The sequence below is a fragment of the Bubalus bubalis genome, chromosome X (assembly GCF_019923935.1).
Source record: "Bubalus bubalis isolate 160015118507 breed Murrah chromosome X, NDDB_SH_1, whole genome shotgun sequence".
Classification (NCBI taxonomy): Eukaryota; Metazoa; Chordata; class Mammalia; order Artiodactyla; family Bovidae; genus Bubalus; species Bubalus bubalis.
The window spans coordinates 36,776,213-36,796,253 of record NC_059181.1 but is presented as its reverse complement, the minus strand read 5'-3'; the positions used below and the strand labels follow the sequence as shown (position 1 = coordinate 36,796,253).

At 40.0% G+C, this 20,041-nt stretch overlaps 1 protein-coding gene across 6 annotated transcripts in view; it reads left to right on the top strand.

Moving 5' to 3' along the window:
- PRRG1 (proline rich and Gla domain 1) overlaps positions 1-20,041 on the top strand; it is a 356,881-nt gene that overhangs the window by 190,129 nt on the left and 146,711 nt on the right. For 4 of the 6 annotated variants that reach the window (XM_044937111.2, XM_044937109.1, XM_044937108.2 and 1 more), the window contains one exon: positions 7,902-8,067. The exons of the other annotated variants lie outside the window; for them this stretch is intronic. In XM_044937111.2, coding sequence (XP_044793046.1) covers positions 7,920-8,067 — 148 coding nt within the window. In that variant the 5' untranslated portion in view covers positions 7,902-7,919. The remainder of the gene's footprint in view (positions 1-7,901; positions 8,068-20,041) is intronic. 6 annotated transcript variants of the gene reach the window in all.

Here is a 20,041-nt window from a genome sequence, read left to right as displayed (position 1 = left end):
ATTTTCTAAGTTCAATAATCTAGGGTTAGACTTAGTGTCCAGGGGCAGGAATATTTAAAATTGGAATAATTTATCTCTGAAAGCCATGAAGCAAAGAGGGTTCACTTCATGGTTCACCCTGAGTTAAATAGATTCCTAATTCATTCCTAACCCCTTCAGGTTTGTCAACGATTCATTCATGACCCAGGGTGTGGAGGGCTGTGGCACCAATTTGGCTGCTAAAGGGCTGGTGCTGAATAAAAGTATGGTTCTGCACAGCAGCAGTGAGCCCGTCTCTACAGTGAGCTTCTGCTTTGATGGAACTTGGATATGAGGCTGGCAAGCTGCCTGGCCCCTCAGAGAGTGAAAGAATTTATTGTGAGTAAATGCCTGAGGCAGAGGGAGTGGAAAAGGTCAAGGACATGGTTGAACTCAGACATCTGTCTGACTTGGAAAGAGAGGTGTGAGCCACGTAAAAGCTAGGAGGCCTCGTCCTCTTTGCTAAATGCTGATTGACTCCCTTTTCACAGAAACTATAGGCTTTTGCTTTTGTTTTACTTTGTTGTTATTTTTTAATCTGGAAGCTCTACAACCAAAAGAAATGGCTTTTCTTGATTTTCTTTTAAATTTTTTTTTTATTTGTTTGTCTCCACCAGGTTTTAGTTGCAGCATGTGGAATCGAGCTCCCTGACCAGGGATTGAAGCCAGGCCCCCTGCAGTGGCAGCCTGGAATCTTAGCTACTTTTTAATGTTTTTATCCTCAAATTTTGGCATAGCCAAGTAGCAACTCCTGAAATTTGTTTTTTGAGAGCAGCCTGCACCCAGCTCTGCCATTTCCAAACTGTAAGCTGTAGCAGGTCACTCAGCATCTCAGTGTCTCATCTGTAAGATGTGAATATAATAGTTCTTACCTCATTGGGTAATGTTTAGGATTGGATGAGTTCATAAATGTCAAGCACTTACAACTGTGCCCTACATAGACTAGGCACCCAGCAAATGAAAATTATCCTTGCTGCTGTGCTGGTGGTATTCTCTGCTCTGGATCTCTCTCTCCTTGCACGTCCCCATATACATATATGTACCATATGCCTCATGACCGTAACAAGAGGAGAAGACCGAGGCTATGGACTAGAGGTAAAATAATCCCTCAAGTGCTACACCCAGGTTGCATGCACAGTACTTCCCTGTCTTCTCTCCCTGACCATGAGCTCATTAATGAGATGCCAGGAAAGTTCAAGAATAACAAAAGATTACTTTAGTGACCTGAAAATGTGGCCTTTAAGCATTTAGAAATGTAAAAAGTAGAAACTAGCAAAAGCAAATTTTAAGTCATTCCAATATAATGTGGGCTTCCCTGGTGGCTCAGATGGTAAAGAATCTGCCTGCAGTGCAGGACACCTAGGTTTGATCCCTGGGTCAGGAAGATCCCCTGGAGGAGGAAATGGAAACCCTCTTCAATATTCTTGCCTGGAGAATCCCATGGACAGAGAAGCCTGGTGGGCTACAGTCCATGGGGCCGCAAAGAGTCCAACACAACTGAGTGACTAAGCACAATACAATGTATGGACTGTGTCAGTCAGTAACAAAGAAGTCCAGCATTATAACCATATATAATCACAAGGACTTATTTCTTGCTTACATAACCAATCTGCTGTGAGAAGACTGGGTCCCACCTCCACAGCTCTCTTCTCTGGCTGAGTTGGGCTGTTAGAGCAGCCAGCATCTGGAGAGTTACTGTACTGTCGCCATGAAAAAGGAGATGAAGCACATCATGTGCACAGCCGTTAAAGCTGTGGCCCAGAAATGAGCCACTTCTCCTCACATTCCTTCAGTTAAAGCAAGTCACCTGTCTACGCTTAACTTCCACAGGGTCCATTACATCTGTGAAGGCATAGCCTAAAAACCAAAGCATTGTAAACTGTTGCTTCCAAAGAAAGATATTGGGCTTCCCTGGTGGCTCAGTGGTAAAGAATCCCCCTGCCAGTGCAGGAGACTCGGGTTTGATCTATGATCTGGGAAGATCCCACATGCCTTGGAACAACTAAGCCCATGCACCACAACTACTGAGCCCATGTAGGGCAACTACTGAAGCCCGTGCACCCTAGGGCCCATTCTCCACAGCAAGAGAAACCACCACAATGTCAAGCCTGTGCACCACAACTAGAGAGTAGCCCATGCAGCAACAAAGACCCAACACAGCCAAAAATAAAATTTATAAAAAGGAAAAATATTTAATATATAATATAAGAACACAAATCAACAATGTAAGAATGCAAATCAACCTGAAATGAATCATCCCAACCCTAAGTACACATTGTATCAAGTCAGTTTTTTCACTCTTTAATATTTATATGATTAGTCTACTTTCCTAAAACCATCACCACAAGCAGAATGATACAATTTTCAAGCATTTTAAGAAACCTGCATAAAATGGTCAGTCGCATTCCAATTTTAGGACAATATCAAGATACATGGATATGTTTTTTGAGTTGTTTGTATTATCATAAATTTATAGATGTATAATTCCTAAAGTATCGTTTTTCTGTAATATAGTCTTTTGTTCCTGATGTTCAGTGTGTGCATATATGCATTCTGGTTGCTTTAATTCAAAGTAACTCCTTAAAAATGTGCTTTGACTAAGGAAGTTTGTTTTAGAGAAAGCCTATCAAGTTTACTAGGTTGTAAGCATGGACTGTAGCTTTTTTCTTAAGTTAACCTTGATGATTCCAGCTGGATAATTCAATGTTTGCCTTTAAAGCCAAGTCTGAATTTGCATAGTCATGAAATGAAAATAATAATAATAAACAATATCTTAATTTACTAAGCTTTGTATACTTATTTCATCCCTCAAAAAGAGGAACTATTAGTGTCCACCCCCCCACCACCACCATTTTACAATTGTAGAGATGGAGGAGAAGCTAAAAGACTTAACCAGGGCTTCTCTGGTGGCTCAGTGGTAAAGAACCCACCTGCCAGTGCATGAGACGCAAAAGACACAGGTTTGATCCCAGGGTCGGGAAGATCCCCTGGAGTAGGGACAGCAACCCACTCCAGTATTCTTGCCTGATAAATCCCATTGACAGAGGAGCCTGGGTTACTACACTCCAGGACATCACAAAGAGTTGGGGACTGCTGAGAAACTGATCACAAGCACAAGAGACTTAACCAGGATCACACAGTAAGTGGCAGAGGGAGCATGCAAATCCTAGTCTCCCTGGCACCAGAGTCAGTGCTCCTAGTAACACTCTATGCTCAAGGGCTAACCAAGACCCCACATCCCTCAAAGTGAAATAGTACAGTTTGATTATCCAACTGAACTTATCCACATGGAATCCCTGAGTGTATATTAAAAAAAAAAAACAAAAAAAAAAAAACAGTTACTTAGGGCCTGATAAAATACATCCTAATAAGATAAGAGTATGCATAATTTTCCCAAAAGCATAATGATCACCTACCTACTATTAATAGTGCATGTGTGTGTGCCAAGCCTCTTCAGTTGTGTCCTACTTTTTGTGACCCCATGGACTGTAGCCCACCAGGCTCCTCTGTCCATGGGATTCTCCAGGCAAGAATACTGGAGTGGGTTGCCATGCCCTCCTACAGGGGATCTTCCCAACCCAGGGTTCGAACCTGCATCTCTTATGTCTACTGCATTGGCTGGTGGGTTCTTTACCACTAGCACCACCTGGGAAGTAGGATACGTCTAATACATTGATATCTATGTTTAAAGTATATAAGTAAGGAATAGCAGGCTTTTGTAGGTTGAAAGAATGAGAAAATAGTTGTGCTTAAAGATAAGTGACTGAGGACTTCTCTGGTGGTCCAGTGGTTAAGAATCTGCCTGCCAATGTAGGGGACATGTGTTTGATCCCTGGTCTTAGAAGATTCCATATGCACATACACCACAACTACTGAGACCACATGCTGCAACCACGGAAGTCTGTGTACCCTAGAGCCTGTGCTCTGCAACAAGAGAAGCCATCACAATTAGAAGCTCTTGCATGGCAACTAGAGAGTAGCCATTGCTTGCCTCAACTAGAGAAAGCCTGTGCACAGTAATGAAGACCCAACATAGCCAAAAATAAATAAATAAAATTAGTTTTTTTTAAAATATAAGCAGCTGAATTCTTAATATTAAAAGAAAACAAGTATTAAAAAACTGGCTCAAACTGGTAGGTATGTCAAAGGCTTCTTTAGTCAAAGTAGAGATGAACAGCAAAGAATGTGCAGTAGCTTCAGCTCATCTGTTAACATGTGAACTTTCAGGCCTGCCAAGAGACTTAGAGTAGCCCAAGTGTCATAATAGGCTTTTAGTTTTCAACAGGATCAGAGAGAAATTACATTTTAACTCTTATTAATTCCAACATCCTGTTAATTGAATACTTCAACAAACTCATTAATGAGACTGTTGACAGAAGAATGTAAAATCAATTTTTTTTTATTGTGGCTTTTTAGTTGACATTACCTTCAAAAAGAAAAGCTAATAAATTACATTGGGAAATCTATATTTGTAACCAGAAAATAAATTGCTATTACAGTAACTTTGCTGAGGTAGGTAGACTACAGTATAAAGGGCATTTATTTTTAGGTAAATTACTGGTGTTCAAAAATATTCTATTTGCAAGGCTAACTTGGTTAGCTACTTTGCAGAAAAGAGTTAAGATAACATGCTTGAGACTGCTTGCCTAAGAAGGGTCTGTTAGTAAGGTTGAACTTTGCCTGGCATGTGGGAACTTGGATTTGGGGAGGGTTCCCACCAGTCCCCAAACTGATAAGGGTGATTCACTGTGTCTAAATGGTTTGTGCAAACAGTGTAGTTCCTGCTGAACTCTGCTTTCCTTCTGGAAGTCTCAATGTTGAAAGTTCAGCTTCTCTGCACAATGGTGCCAAGTCAAATCTTGGAGACAGAGTTTTGCGTGAAGTAGAAAAGAGTAGCTTTATCACTTTGCCAGGCAAAGGGGGCCACAGCAGGCTAATGCCCTCAAAACCGTGTGTGTTTCAACTTGGGGTAGATACTGAAAAGTTTTATAGTAATGATTCAAAGAGGCTGTGATCAGCTCATGGACATTCTTCGTATGGGTTACTGGTGATGTAAGTAGGAGTCCGCATCATTGACCTTCAGGTCCAACTGGTCTGGGGTCTACGTGCTTGTGGGCAGTATACCATTATTAATTGTTAACTTCTCCCACCCGGGGGGGGGGCTTTCAATATCTGAAAAATAGCTCAAAGATACTCTTGTGTGTATCCATGGATGGGGAAATGGGAAAACAGGACCTTGACCCAAGGCTGCTCTTGACTGTTTGTTTCTCCCTAGTCTCACATCCCCTCCCTTCCCTATGAACAACTGCTTGAATCTGCCTGTTGGAACTCAGGGAAGGTCATGGAGGCTGAATGAAGGCTGTTTCCTATAATCAAGGAAATGGGTGACACAGAAAAGCCTCATTCCCAGGAGTCCCACTGGGCCCTGCATAGTATCATCTGGAATTTTGATACATGATTGGCAGAGGGTACCTATGTGACCAGCCCCCAATGAAAACCCCAAATGCTAAGTCTCTAATGGATGGCACTGGGTAGTAACATCACACATATGTTGCTGCAACTTTCTTGCTGGGGTAAGTGTGCACTCTTGAGTGACGCCTGATGGGAGGAATAAAACCTAGCAAGACCCTGCAGGCCTTCCCAGGTACAAAAGCCCCTCCGTGTCCCCCATTTCTTTTCTGTAGAAAAAGGCTTTAGTCTCCTAAACCCTTCCTGAGTTCCAAAGAGCAGACTCAAGCATTTGCTAATTAGGGAAGTGAGGAAATGCCAAAACAAAGGAAAAACACTCAAGCAAGAAAAGTTGTGAGAGCTTAGATAATAGTTCAGTGATAAAACAGAGTCTTAGTTCTTCCTCAAGAGATCCACATAATGTTGTTATTGTTGTTCAGTTACCCAATTGTGTCCAACTTTTGCGACCCCATGGACTGTAGCATGCCAGGCCTCCCTGTCCCTCACCATCTCCCAGAGTTTGCCCAAGTTCATGTTCATCACATCAGTGAAGCTATCCAGCCATCTCATCCTCTGACACCCTCTTCTTCTGCCCTCAATCTTTCCCAGCATCAGGGACTTTTACAATGAGTCGTCTGTTCACATCAGATGACCAAAATACTGGAACTTCAGCTTTAGCATCAGTCCTCCCAGTGAATATTCAGGGTTGATCTCCCTTAAGATTGATTGGTTTGGTCTCCTTGCTGTCCAAGGGGTCTCAGGAGTCTTCTCCAGCACCACAGTTTGAAAGCATCAATTCTTTGGCATTCTGCCTTCTTTACAGTCCAACTCTCACAACCGTATGTGACCACTGAGAAGACCATAGCCTTGACTATATAGACCTTTGTTGGGAGAGTAATGTCTCTGCTTTTTAACACACTGTCTATGTTTGTCATCACTTTTCTGCCAAAAAGCAATCCTCTTCTGATTTCATGACTGCAGTCACCGTCTGCTGTGATTTTGGCTTCCCTGGTAGCTCAGCTGGTAAAGAATCCACATAATAATCTGACATATATCTTCGAGTCATTCTGCAAACACTAAGACTACCCACCTAGCTGGAAGATGGTGACTACATTCTGACCACAAGCAGGTAGACCTCAGACTGATTGGAACCAGAAGGTTGATGATTGATTAAGATTACCAAAACATCACCCTGTTACCTTACCACCAACCAATCAGAAGAAAGTCTTGTATCCTGCAGCAGTCACCCCAAATGCTGCCTTTCAAAAACTCTGCCCTGAAAGCCATCAAGGAGTTCTAGTCTTTTGAGCATGAGCTGCCCATTCTCCTTGTTTGAAAGTGAAAGTGTTAGTCGTTCAGTCATGTCCAACTCTTTGCGACCCCATTGACTGTAACCCACCAGGCTCTTCTGTCCATGGGATTTTCCAGGCAAGAATACTGGAGTGGGTTGCCAGTTCCTTCTCCAGAGGATCTTCCCAACTCAGGGATTTTTCTGACCCACAGATTGAACCTGGGTCTCTCACATTGCGGGCAGATGCTTTACCATCTGAGCTACCAAGGAAGCTCTCTTCTTGTTTGGTGCCCTGCAAATAAATGCTGTACTTTCTTTCACCACCACCTGTTATCAGTAGATTGGCTTTGCTTGTCAGTGGGCAAGTAGACCCAAATTTGATTTAGTAACAGGAAGAGGACAAAAGGAAGCCTGCATGTGGATTCTTCTAGATTCTGATTGTGTCTTTTCCCTTCATGATCTGGCTGTATATCCATGCTGCATCACTGTAATAATTCTTAGCGATGTGTGCAACTGCATGTTGAGTCCTATGAGTCTTTCTAGTGAATGTCTGAAAGCAGGGATGGTCTTGGAGACCCTTCAACACAGGTACTTTCTACAGGCATTTTATATGCACAAGCTTTAATTTAAAAAGCAGTATTAAGTTGGTGTGTTTCATCAGAAAGATGATGTCTCACCCTGTTCTGACAAGATAAATAAAACTCCAAATATATTTGCAATCTGTGATTTCAATACATCAGCCTGCAACAAATGTTTTACACAGTAAAAAGCTCTGAAAGAGAATCAGAAAGGCAATGAATGCACACAGCAGAAACAATAGCTCACTTTTAAAGAAAAATAAGCAGAAGTGTCATTGTTCCTTTAGCCTTGGGGCACAATTATTCTTTGTTCTGAGAATTGTGAGGAAAAATAAATCCAAGAAGCTATATGAAGATCTCTTGTGGACTTTTAAAAATATCAGCCAAGGGAGAAAGTGGGCAGAGATAAAGAGGAATCATGTTATTAACAAATGTTGTCCTTTTTATTTTTTTATGTTTTTTTCTCCTTTAAAATTTTTTGGCTTTGTAAATATTATCTTTTTAAAATTACAGTTAATTACCTTTACTACAATATCCACATGTGTTTTATCTACTCTTCTTTTTAGGTACTGGAGGGCTGTTAAATGTATGAACAAAGGAAGAAAAAATATGCAGTATGTTTTGAAATGGAATTGAAAACAAAAGAAAAGAACAAAGCAGAGCGTTCATTGAGATCATCATATAAAAAGAAAAGATGCCTGACAGGATTAAAATGCCAACACCTGACATCAGGTAAAATTAAAATGTCAATTTCATAATAAGTATGTCATGAAGAGCTACTGTAACACAAAATGAAATGTTAGAAAACAGCAGTGCAGTGCAGTGTACATCTAAGCATCACTGTAGCTTTTTCTCATCCTTTAAAGCAATGTGATGTTTTTAGAATGCATAAAATATAATGTTATGACAATGTTTAACACATTTCATATAGTTTCACAAAGTATTTCCAGAATATGAGTAATAATTTAAGAAAGATATTTCACCTGTTCAGAGTGTGGCTTGAAACTCTCTTCCTCTCCTCTAAGATTCCTGTAGCATTTATGCGTCTTCAGCATCTTCCCTGATCCTGTTTTTCCACTTGTCACCCACTGACTACTTTTGTAATTAACTTTATTTTTCTCTGTAAACTAAAGATTTCTTAATGAAACAAATGGTAAAAGACTGGCCTTAAGGGGAAATGGGTTTTGCTAGAAAAGTTGCGAGAGAATAAGATTAAAAAGAAGAAAGATCAGTTGAGAGTAATGGTTTGAGGACTACATATGGCATGGAGTTACTCTAATTGGAATGTGAAGCCTGTTGAAATGATTTCACATGAAAATAGATATGAAAAATAACTATGTCTATCAAAGAGTTTTAATATTCTCTCAAAAAGGATTATTTTCCAATACTCTCCAGTTACAATATATAAATCATTTGTAACAGATATTTTTGTTACATTCCTCATAATAAAGGTGAATGGATTTCACTTCACAAAATTCTAAGACTTTAAACTCCTTTAAGGAAGTGAAGTGAATCCATTTCTCCTTATATCTTTCTCCCCATACTCTCAGACTCTTCTCAATGCTTAGTTCATAATAGGAGTTTGGAGAAAAGTATAGGGAGTGATGGGGGCACTTTGCTCCTTTCCTTGCTATGTCGACTTGGGAGAAAAATGCACTCTATCAGAGTTATGAGTTGGTTTTTTGTTTGTTTTTTGTAACTTTTTATTTTATATTGGGGTATAGTTGATTAACAATGTTGTGTTAGTTTCAGGTGTACAACAAAGTGATTCAGTTATACCTATACATGCTGCTAAGTCACTTCAGTCGTGTCCGACTCTTTGTAACCCCATAGACAGCAGCCCACCAGGCTCCCCCGTCCCTGGGATTCTCCAGACAAGAACACTGGAGTGGGTTGCCATTTCCTTCTCCAATGCATAAAAGTGAAAAGTGAAAGTGAAGTCACTCAGTCGTGTCCAACTCTTAGCGACCCCATGGACTGCAGCCCACCAGGCTCCTCCTTACATGGGATTTTCCAGGCAAGAGTACTGGAGTGGGGTGCCATTGCCTTCTCCAATATCTATACATATATCTGTTCTTTTTCAAATTATTTTCCCAATTAAGTTATTACAGTTCCCTATGCTATGCAGTAGGTCCTTGTTGGTTATCCATTTTAAATATAGCCATGTGTACATGTCGATAGCCCAAGGAGACAGCCTCTCTGTAGCTCTGAGGGAACTGCTTCAAGAAGGAAGAGGAAGAAACCTTGTTTGCATATGACATTTGGCTAGGGAATCATGCAGTCAAGCATGCAGCTTGGTAAAAGATTACTGCTATTCGCAAAGAACAGATATCTCAAGTTAATGATCTGAGTGCTTTTCTATGTATGGATCTAACTATCTAAGGGGACTTGTTTTTTCCAAAGCACAGAGAACCTCATCCTGTTTTTCATCCTGAATTCCTCTCAGGGTGCCTGGTCAGTCAGTAATGACTTAGAGCTGGGTGCTGAGCAATGCTTTTTGTTCTTCCTTGTTTACAGCTATGTAATAAAAAATTAATTTTTCTTTGTAATTCATAATTGAGAGGTGGACTGCCACTCTATCTGATTTCACTTCTACAGTTTCCACTGGGTTCTATTTATAGTTCTTACTTCTTTGCTGAGAGCCCCTGTCTTTACATTCATTCTGGAGGTATTTTTATTTAATTCCCTGAGCACAATTACAATATCCTTGTGTAATAATTTAGACAACTGAGTCACCTTAGGGTTGATCTCTGTTGATTATCTTTTCTGCTAAAAATTGGGCCACGTTTTCCTGTTTTGTTATATACTTTTGGATTTTTGCTGGCTATTGTGAATGTTATATCATGGAGATTTGGATTCTGCTATAGTCTCCTGAAGAGTTGGTTTTGATATTTTGCTCATTTGTTTTCAAATCAGGTATGTGCTTTGGTTGGTTTCAGACTTCACGGTCTGAATCTCCTGAGGTGGCGACATCTCAAATTTCAGCTCTCACAGATAAAACTTTGTTAATTTGAGCCTACCCCAGCCCCTGTGTGGTTCAAGGGTCAGCCACAGAGCTGAGCAAAATTTATAGAGAGAAATGGATACACCCCCCACTTGTCTCCTTTTCATTGTCACGCCCCTCCTTTCCAGTGTCTGTGGTTGCCCTGGATTCTGTCCTCTAGTTCTTGAGGCCAGAAATTCTGGAGATTTTCTATTCAAGTTTTAGCCACTCCACGTAGAGAGATCTTTGTTTTGTCCTCAGTCTAATGGATGTTAAACTGATTCTGTGCAGTGTTCCTCCTTTTGAGTTTTGAGTTCCCTCTAAGACCTCCTGTTTTTGTTTATTCTCCAATGCTTCCCAGTCACTGTTTTATATTATTTTTTTCCCCAGAATTTTTAATTGTTTCCTGTGGCAGGATTGGATCTAGTAGAGCTACTCAGCTATAGTAATAGCAAAACTCTATAGCTCTATGTGACTTCAAATATGACAGCTGTAAAATGAACTTTATGGCTATAAAAGTTTATATGGTGTTTTCACTAGTGGGCTATTATTAATTAATATAATAAAAATAATCAGTGTAGCTATTAAAAGGGAGCCTCCCAGATATAACTTTTCTATAAGCTATTTAAATATTTTAAAAATAGACTTTTCAAAAGAGAGTAAAATAATAAAGAGAGCAATACTACTTGGAAAATCATATTATAAATTAAGAATATTTGAAGGAAGAATAAGTGGCATTGCAGAAGACATAAGATGAGAAGTAAACACAAAGGCTGTGGCCTTGATTCTAAGTCATTATAGATAAAAACATTGGACCTCAGAATAGGTTTACTACCTTAAAGTCTGATGTGGGTTGGCAGGGGTCTCTTCTGTTTAGTGACTCAGGGATCCGGGTTTCCACCAGTTTGTTGTATTCCCATGTAACCATGTGGCTTGCATAACCTCTGCTATTAGGAGAGAAAGAACCAGAACGTTGCTTCTACACATGCTTTTTATAGCCAGACTTGGAAATGGCATATGCCATTTCTGTCTACATTCCATTGGCAAGAACTCAGTGAAATGGTCCCAATCCATCTTCAAAGGAGGTTGGAAATATTGTCTTTCTGTGTGTCCAGGAAGATGAAGTAGTGTGGTGAATACATAGTGCTGCATGTGCAATGCTCTCCTTTTCATTGAGGATAGTATTAGAGGGAAAAGGGCTTCCAAGGTGACTCAGACAGTAAAGAATCTGCCTGCAATGCAAGAGACCCGGGTTCGATCCCTGGGTTGGGAAGATCCCCTAGAGAAGGGAATGGCTACCCACTCTAGTATTCTTGCCTGGAGAATCCCACGGACAGAGGAGTCTGGCAGGACATGGTCCATGGGGTCACAGAGTCAGACACAACTGAGCGACTAACACACACACAGGAAGCAAAGAAAGATAATTTTTAGTCCACATTTCTCTTCTTAATGGGAGGACTAGTTGCTACTTCTTGCATATCACAAGAGTATTGATGAGATCAAGACTACCTCAGAAAAGTATTTCTGCAATTGATCCAAAAAAAGCAAAGAGACCTACTTAACAATAAAGAGTAATATCTTTATTTATAGATATTTGAGGGAGTGTTTTATAAGATGTTCTTTCTGCTCCCTTTATTCAGTAGTCTTAGCAACCTACTCTATATTATGAGGTAATAGAGTCTGTAGTTGTTGATACACTATATATATTAATAGCTTTTTTTGTTACTATTTTTTAATATAAATTTATTTTAATTGGAGGTTAATTACTTTACAATATTGGTTTTGCCATACATCAACATGAATCTCCCACGGGTGTATACATGTTCCCCATCCTGAAGCCCATTCCCACCTCCCTCCCCGTACCATCCCTCTGGGTCATCCCAGTGCACCAGCCCCAAGTATCCTGTATTAATAGCTTTTATGTACAAGAAGGTAATCTACAGCCTATATGGAGGGTAGGAGCACTGGGAACTTACCATTGAGGGGGTGCAGCTGGGGCTACCTTCATGCTCATTGTCCTTCAACCCCAAGGAGGCTTGGCTAGTGGACTTGGCTTTGACCTTTCTCTCTTGGGGCTCCCTGCCCTAACATGCAGGATTGGCCTATATGTAATCCATTTAGGAATCCCAAAGCTTGAAAAGTTCTCCATCGATTACTCATTCTCCCCTCAAAAATATTCCCTCCATCAGGTTTTGGACTTACCATGAATGAATTGTTTTATTGTTACAGTTGGGTTTTAATTTTTTTTAACCTCGGAATATCTTAGCTGATCTTTCATCATTTATCTGGTGGGTTTTGTTTTATTATTGTAACAAACTTTAACCTCTTTCCTCAGTTTCACTAAGTTAATGTTTAAAACAGTTTTTTAAAACTCCTTTCACACATATATACAGAGAGGGAGAGAAGTAGAGAGAGAAAACCCAAAAGATACAGGAATATGGTGATTTCTGTACACAGGATAGTATTTTTGTGTAGAAATGATCAGAAACTATTTTCCAAAAGAGCCCAGATCTGTCACAATAATTTTATCAAGAACTTATTTTAATAAAAATACAATATTATTTTAATAATATTTTAGAATATGTTATATTATATATTATAATGTTATATATTATTTCTAGAATCATATATTATAATACAGTAATATATTGTTCTATATTAATATATTACATATCATGTTTTCTAGAATTTATACAATATAAAGTATATGAAAAATCCCCCAAAAGATTAAAAGAAAAAGAAAAAACACTCAAAGTCCCATCATTCAATCATTGTTTACAATTTAGGAAGATTATACACTGAAAACTTGATGATATTTAGAAGTAGAGAGAGAGCAAATCCACTACAGAATCGTGAACAGCTGGTTAGCTGAGGAGGCAGTCTGTAGAAATGGAGAGAATGGGAGATTTGAGACATTGATATTAGAAGAGCGTAAAGCAACTAAATGAATGAAAAGGAGTCAGGAAATTTTTTTCCTCCATCCTTCTAAGTTCTCCTGGCTGGTCTAAGAATTAAACTGACATCAGACAGATTAACAGCAGAAAATCAAACAAAAGTTTAATAACATATAGACATAGAAGAGACCCAGCAAAATTCAGTAACTTGCCAAAATGGCTGAAACCCTCACCTTCAATACCATCTTCAGCTAAAGAAGTAGGGGTGGTGGTTTGGGACTTCAAAGAGGAGGTAGGCAATTCACACAGAGATGGAAAAGCAAATATTTGCTAACCAAATGTTTGCTGGGCCACACAGAGACCATGGGACACAGAGTGGACCCTGATCTCTAGACCCTGCTGTGTTTCCCTAGTACATCTAGCCCATGTTCTTTACATATCTCTAGTGGTAGCTCTATTCTGAGAATGGGACTTCTATCTAAATTCTTTCATGCAGTGAGGTGTAAGGTCAAAGATTGATCCTGACTCTTTTAGACCTTGATTGTTTTCAGCTTGAAATAATCCACATATCAAAGAGACACATTTTGGTGTGGCTGATTTTGTTCCCTTATAGAGTACAAATGTTATAAAGGTATTGTTGTTTTTCAGTGGCTCAGTCATGTCCAATTCTTTGCAACACCAAGGACTGCAGTATGTCAGGCTTCCCTGTTCTTCACCATCTCCCCGAGTTTGCTCAAACTCATGTCTATCCAGTCGGTGATGCCATCCAACCATCACATCCTCTGTCGTCCCCTTCTACTCCCACCTTCAATCTTTCCCAGCATCAGGGTCTTTTCTAATGAGTCAGCTCTTCACATCAGGTGACCAAAGTATTGGAACTTCAGCATCAGTCCTTCTAAAGAATATTCAGGATTGATTTCCTTTAGGATTGACTGGTTTGATCTCCTTGCAGTCCAAGGGACTCTCAAAAGTCTTCTCCTACATCACAGTTAAAAAGCATCAATTCCTTGGCCCTCAGCTTTCTTTATGGTCCAACTCTCACATCCATACATGACTACTGGAAAAACCATAGCTTTGACTAGACGGACGTTTGTCAGCAAACTAATGTCTCTGCTTTTTAATATACTATCTAGGTTTGTCATAGCTTTTCTTCCAAAGAGCAAGCGCCTTTTACTTTTATGGCTGTAGTCACCATCTGCAGTGATTCTGGAGCCCAAGAAACTAAAGTCTGGCACTGATTCCATTGTTTCCCCATCTATTTGCCATGAAGTAATGGGACCAGATGCCATGATCTTCATTTTTTGAATGTTGAGTTTTAAGCCAACTTTTTCACTCTCCTCTTTCACTTTCATCAAGGGGCTCTTTAGTTCTTCTTCACTTTCTGTCATAAGGGTGGTGTCATCTGCATATCTGAGATTATTGATATTTCTCCCAGCAATCTTGATTCTGGCTTGTGCTTCATCCAGCCTGGCATTTGGCATGATGTATTCTGCATAATAGTTAAATAAGCAGGGTGACAATATACAGTCTTGATGTGTTTGTTTCCCAATTTGGAACCAGTCCGTTGTTCCATGTCTGGTTCTAAATGTTGCTTCTTGACCTGTATACAGATTTCTCAGGAGGCAGGTAACGTGGACTGGTATTCCCAACTCTTGAAGAATTTTCCACAGTTTGTTCTGATCCACACAGTCAAAGGCTTCAGCCTAGTCAATGAAACAGAAGTAGATGTTTTTCAGGAATTCTCTTGCTTTTTTGTTGATCCAACAGATGTTGGCAGTTTGATCTCTGGTTCCTCTGCCTTTTCTAAATCCAGCTTGTATATCTGAAAGTTCTCAGTTCATGTACTGTTGAAGCCTAGCTTGAAGGATTTTGAGCATTTCTTTGCTAGTATGTGAAACAAGTGCAATTGTGCAGTAGTCTGAACATTCTTTGGCATTGCCCTTCTTTGGGATTGGAATGAAAACTAACCTTTTCCAGTCCTGTGGCCACTGCTGCGTTTTCCAAATTTGCTGGCATATTGAGTGCAGCACTTTCACAGCATCATATTTTAGGATTTGAAATAGCTCAACTGGAATTCCATCACCTCCACCAGCTTTGTTCATAGTGATGCTTCCTAAGGCCCACTTGACTTTGCACTCCAGGATGTCTGGCTCTAGGTGAGTGACCACACAATCGTGGTGATCCAGGTCATGAAGATCTTTTTTATATAGTTCTTCTGTGTATTCTTGCCACCTGTTCTTAATATCTTCTGCTTGTGTTAAGTCCGTACCATTTCTGTCCTTTATTGTGCCCGTCTTTGCATGAAATGTTCCCTTGGTATCTAGTTTTCTTGAAGAGATCTCTTGTCTTTCCCATTCTATTGTTTTCCTCGATTTCTTTACATTGTTCACTTAGGAAGGTATAGTTTTACCATTTTTAAGGGAAAGAAAAGAAGTGATGAGCCATAAACAAAATCTCTTAGATCAAGAAAAATCTCTTAAATGCTAGTTCCTCAAAAGAATAAATGCTGGAGATAGCTCATAAGTCCCCAAAATAGAAAAATTGACGTCATACCAAAGACTAATAACATTAGCACTAAAAGCCCTATGGGACTTCAGAGTAGCCAACATGCTTCAGAAACTAACACGATAAATTAAAAAATAAATCAAGAATATTTAAATACTAAAAAAAAAAAAAACAAACAGGATAAGGCAAAACTAATTAATTTATGCCCCAAGTTGGGAAAGAGCAATCTGACAAATTCTTCACTGGATGCAAAAAAAATAAATAAATTATTCCATTTATATTTATTTTGATTATATATTTTATATGCATCGCTTTTCAAATAACTACTGCTCTTCCATTTAGGATTGATAACAGAAAAAATCATGCTGAGGTTTTTTTTTCTTGCTGAACTCAAAATTGAATAAGAAATGACTATAAACCGAGAAGGCAATGGCACCCCACTCCAGTACTCTTGTCTGGAAAATCCCATGTAAGGAGGAGCCTGGTGGGCTGCAGTCCATGGGGTCGCTAAGAGTCAGACACGACTGAGCGCCTTCACTTTCACTTTTCACTTTCACGCATTGGAGAAGGAAATGGCAACCCACTCCAGTGTTCTTGCCTGGAGAATCCCAGGGACGGGGGAGCCTGGTGGGCTGCCGTCTATGGGGTCGCACAGAGTTGAACACCACTGAAGCAACTTAGTAGCAGCAATGACTAAAAGCTCAAGAAATAGACTCATGAAATAATTTATAGAGGCATGTAACTGAGAAAAGAAAGTGAAGAAGGAAGAGTGGAATAAGAGCAAAGGAAGGCAAGAGGAAAGCATAAGAGAGGGAGGATTTTCTTTTTCTTTTTAGTTCAGGTTCTGGTACACTGGGAGGATTTTCTTTCTTAAGTTTTAAATAGATTTTGTTTTTTAAAAGAAACGAGCCATGTATGCTACAAGTTCCCAACTTCAATCTAAAAATCTTCCATTACCAAACTTCTTAAATTGCTATTAAAAGTTAAATTACTGTTTAGTTCCTCACAGCTTAGGCATTCTAGGCACCCCTGTTGAAAACATTGACCTGATTAGTTTTTCAGTTTACTTTGGGAAATTTGTTCTTTAGTCTCTAATTAAGCCATGTGTGATAGACTGAAGAATGAACCCCGAAGATATTCACATCCCAATCCCTGGAACCTGTGACTATATTATCTAACATAGTGAAAGGATCTTTGTGGATTGATTATCTTGAGGAGGGAAAATTAGCCTGCATCATTTACTTGCATGCTAAGTCATGTCTAGTCAAGGCTATGGTTTTTCCAGTGATCATAGATGTGAGAGTTGGACTGTGAAGAAAGCTGAGCACCAAAGAATTGATGCTTTTGAACTGTGTTGTTGGAGAAGACTCTTGAGAGTCCTTGGACTGCAAGGAGATCCAACCAGTCCATCCTAAAGGAGATCAGTCATGGGTGTTCTTTGGAAGGAATGATGCTAAAGCTGAAACTCTAGTACTTTGGCCACCTCATGCGAAGAGTTGACTCATTGGAAAAGACTCTGATGCTGGGAGGGATTGGGGGCAGGAGGAGAAGGGGACAACAGAGGATGAGATGGCTGGATGGCATCACTGACTCAATGGATGAGAGTTTGAGTGAACTCTGGGAGTTGGTGATGGACAAGGAGGCCTGGCGTGCTGCAATTCATGGGGTCGAGAAGAGTCAGACACGACTGGGCAACTAAACTGAACTAAAGTCATGTCTGACTCTTTGCGACCCCATGGACTGTAGCCCGCCAGGCTCCTCTGTCCAAGGGATTCTCCAGGCAAGAATACTGGAGTGGGTTGCATGCCCTCCTCCAGGGGATCTTCTCAACTCAGGCATCCAATCCAGGTCTCTAACACCTTCTGCATTGGCAGGTGGATTCATTACTACTCACACCACCTAGGAATCCTCTGAATTATTTAACTGAGTCTTAAATGTAATCACAGGCTTCCCTGGTAGCTCAGAAGGTAAAAAATCTGCCTGCAATGCAGGAGACCTGAGTTCGATCACTGAGGAAGAGCCCCTGGAGAAGGAAACAGCAACCCATTCCAGTATTCTTGCCTGGAAAATCCCATGGACAGAGCAGCCAGTGGGCTACAGTCCATGGGGTCACAAAGAATCGGACAGAACTGAGCAACTAATTCACAAGGGTTCTTATGAGAGGGAGATGGAGGGAGATTTGGCAACCAAATATGGAATACAACAATGGAACCAAGAGGTTGGAGGGATATGAGGAAGGGGATGAAAGGAACCACTAGACAAATGATACAGGAGATCTCAAAAAACTGGACCATCTATTAATGGAACCATGCTCAAAGAAGACTTCTGGGCTTTAGGTCAAAAGACTGATAAATAAATGTACATCTAGTCTTATGTTAAAAGGACATTTTCAGTTTTCCATTGTAGCCAACTTTGCCAATTATTAAACCAATTCCAATCCTAATTGCTCTTGATGAGGGATTCTCCTACAAGTTGGTTTATTTTTCTATAATTTATTAGCTTAAAAACATAAAAATAAGACCCAAATCCTATAAAGATGTAAAACTCCCATGACATATAAGTATTGCCCCACTCATTCTTTCCTTCCATACTTATAAAAAATATATTTTATTATTTATTTTTGGGTGAGCTGGGTCTTGGTTGCTGTGCAGGCTTTTCTCTAGTTGGAGTGAGCAGGGGCTACCCTCTAGTTGCCATGCATGGCCTTCTCATTGCAGTAGCTTCTCTTGTTGCAGAGCACAAGCTCTAGGGTGTGTGGGCTTCAGTAGTTGCGGCTCCTGGGCTCTAGTACACAGGCTCAGTAGTTGTGGTAAACAGGCTTAGTTGCCCCTCGGCATGTGGGATCTTCCCCAACCAGGAATCAAACTCGTGTCTCCTGCATTGGCAGGCAGATTCTTTACCACTAGGGAAGCCACCTTTCATACATTTTTTTAAATTAATTTTAAATAGTAATGTGCCTGTCATCCATGGCATCCTGTATGCTCCAGCTCATGCAACATTCATCTTATAAAATAAGGGCCAAGGTCTTTCCATACTGAGGTTACCCTCTGTAGCTGGTGAAGGATTCGCTTTGCACCTACTTTCAAATATTTCAATGTTGCATCTTTCTTGTTATCTTACCTTAAAAAGTCATATTGAAGTAAATGGTGTCAGAACTCTCCTGAGACCTAGCCTATTGTGTTGCCCTGGGCCACCCAAAGGGTCTACCCAACCAGAAATGAGGGAAATTTACTACTACCTCCCAGCAAAATAATCAGAATTTCCTTTTTCTTATTCAAGATCAGAATAACTTATTAACTACTTCTGGTTTGACTATAGTGGACTGAAGTGAGGAAGGCAGTGGGATCACAGGAAGCTGTTGATAGAATCATCTAAATGTTCTATTAACTAGGAATTGGGCTTTTCTCAAAATGTTCTATATGGAAATTTTGTGATTATTTGGGGAAAAACGTTCTCTATTTTGAGGGTCAGATTAGGGAAAGTCTGCAGCTGTTGATCAAAAGGGAAGATTAATAGGAAGGAAGTAAATATTGTACAATAATATTTATTATGGAAAAGACCCTGATGCTGGGGAAAATTGAGGGCAGGAGGAGAAGGGGGTGATGGAGGATGAGATGGTTGGATGGTATCACCAACTCAATGGACATGAGTTTGAGCAAACTCCAGGAGATACTGAAAGACAGGGAAGTCTGGCATGCTGCAGTCCACGGGGTCACAGAGCCAGACACGACTTAGTGACAGAACAACAACAGCAATATTTATTAAGGTAGGACTTAAAAAAGTCCTTATCTTTGGGCTTCTTCCCAAGGATAAAAAGAGACTTGGTCCCTCTTTTCCCAGTGATGATGGATTTAGGAAAGTCAACTCAAATTGTGATGAAACTAAAGACATGTTAGAGCTGAAGGCAAAATGACCAACAAACATTCAGACTAAATATAGGGCAAGTACAAAATCACTTGAACGTTGCATTGATTTTTCCATCTGAAAGCAGGATGTTTGTTTGACTAAAAGATTTCAGAATTCCAACGTCTTAGATTAAGAGTCATAACTCTGAGCCTTAAAAGAGATAATTGTGATTTAGAAGCAATAGCACAAAATGAGGTTTCTGAAGACTTTCATTCTAGTCCCAAATCCATTCTATATGTAGGTGAAGATACTTAAACTCTCAGAGCTGAGTGAATTAAGATCTGACACTTACTAGATTCTAATCTAGTCCTTGATCCTTGGCAGCCATGATCTTGGGTACAGTGCTTAACCTTTCCTAGCCTTGGGTTTGCTATTCGCAAAACAGGAATAATAATAGAACCAAAATGTAATAGGTAGA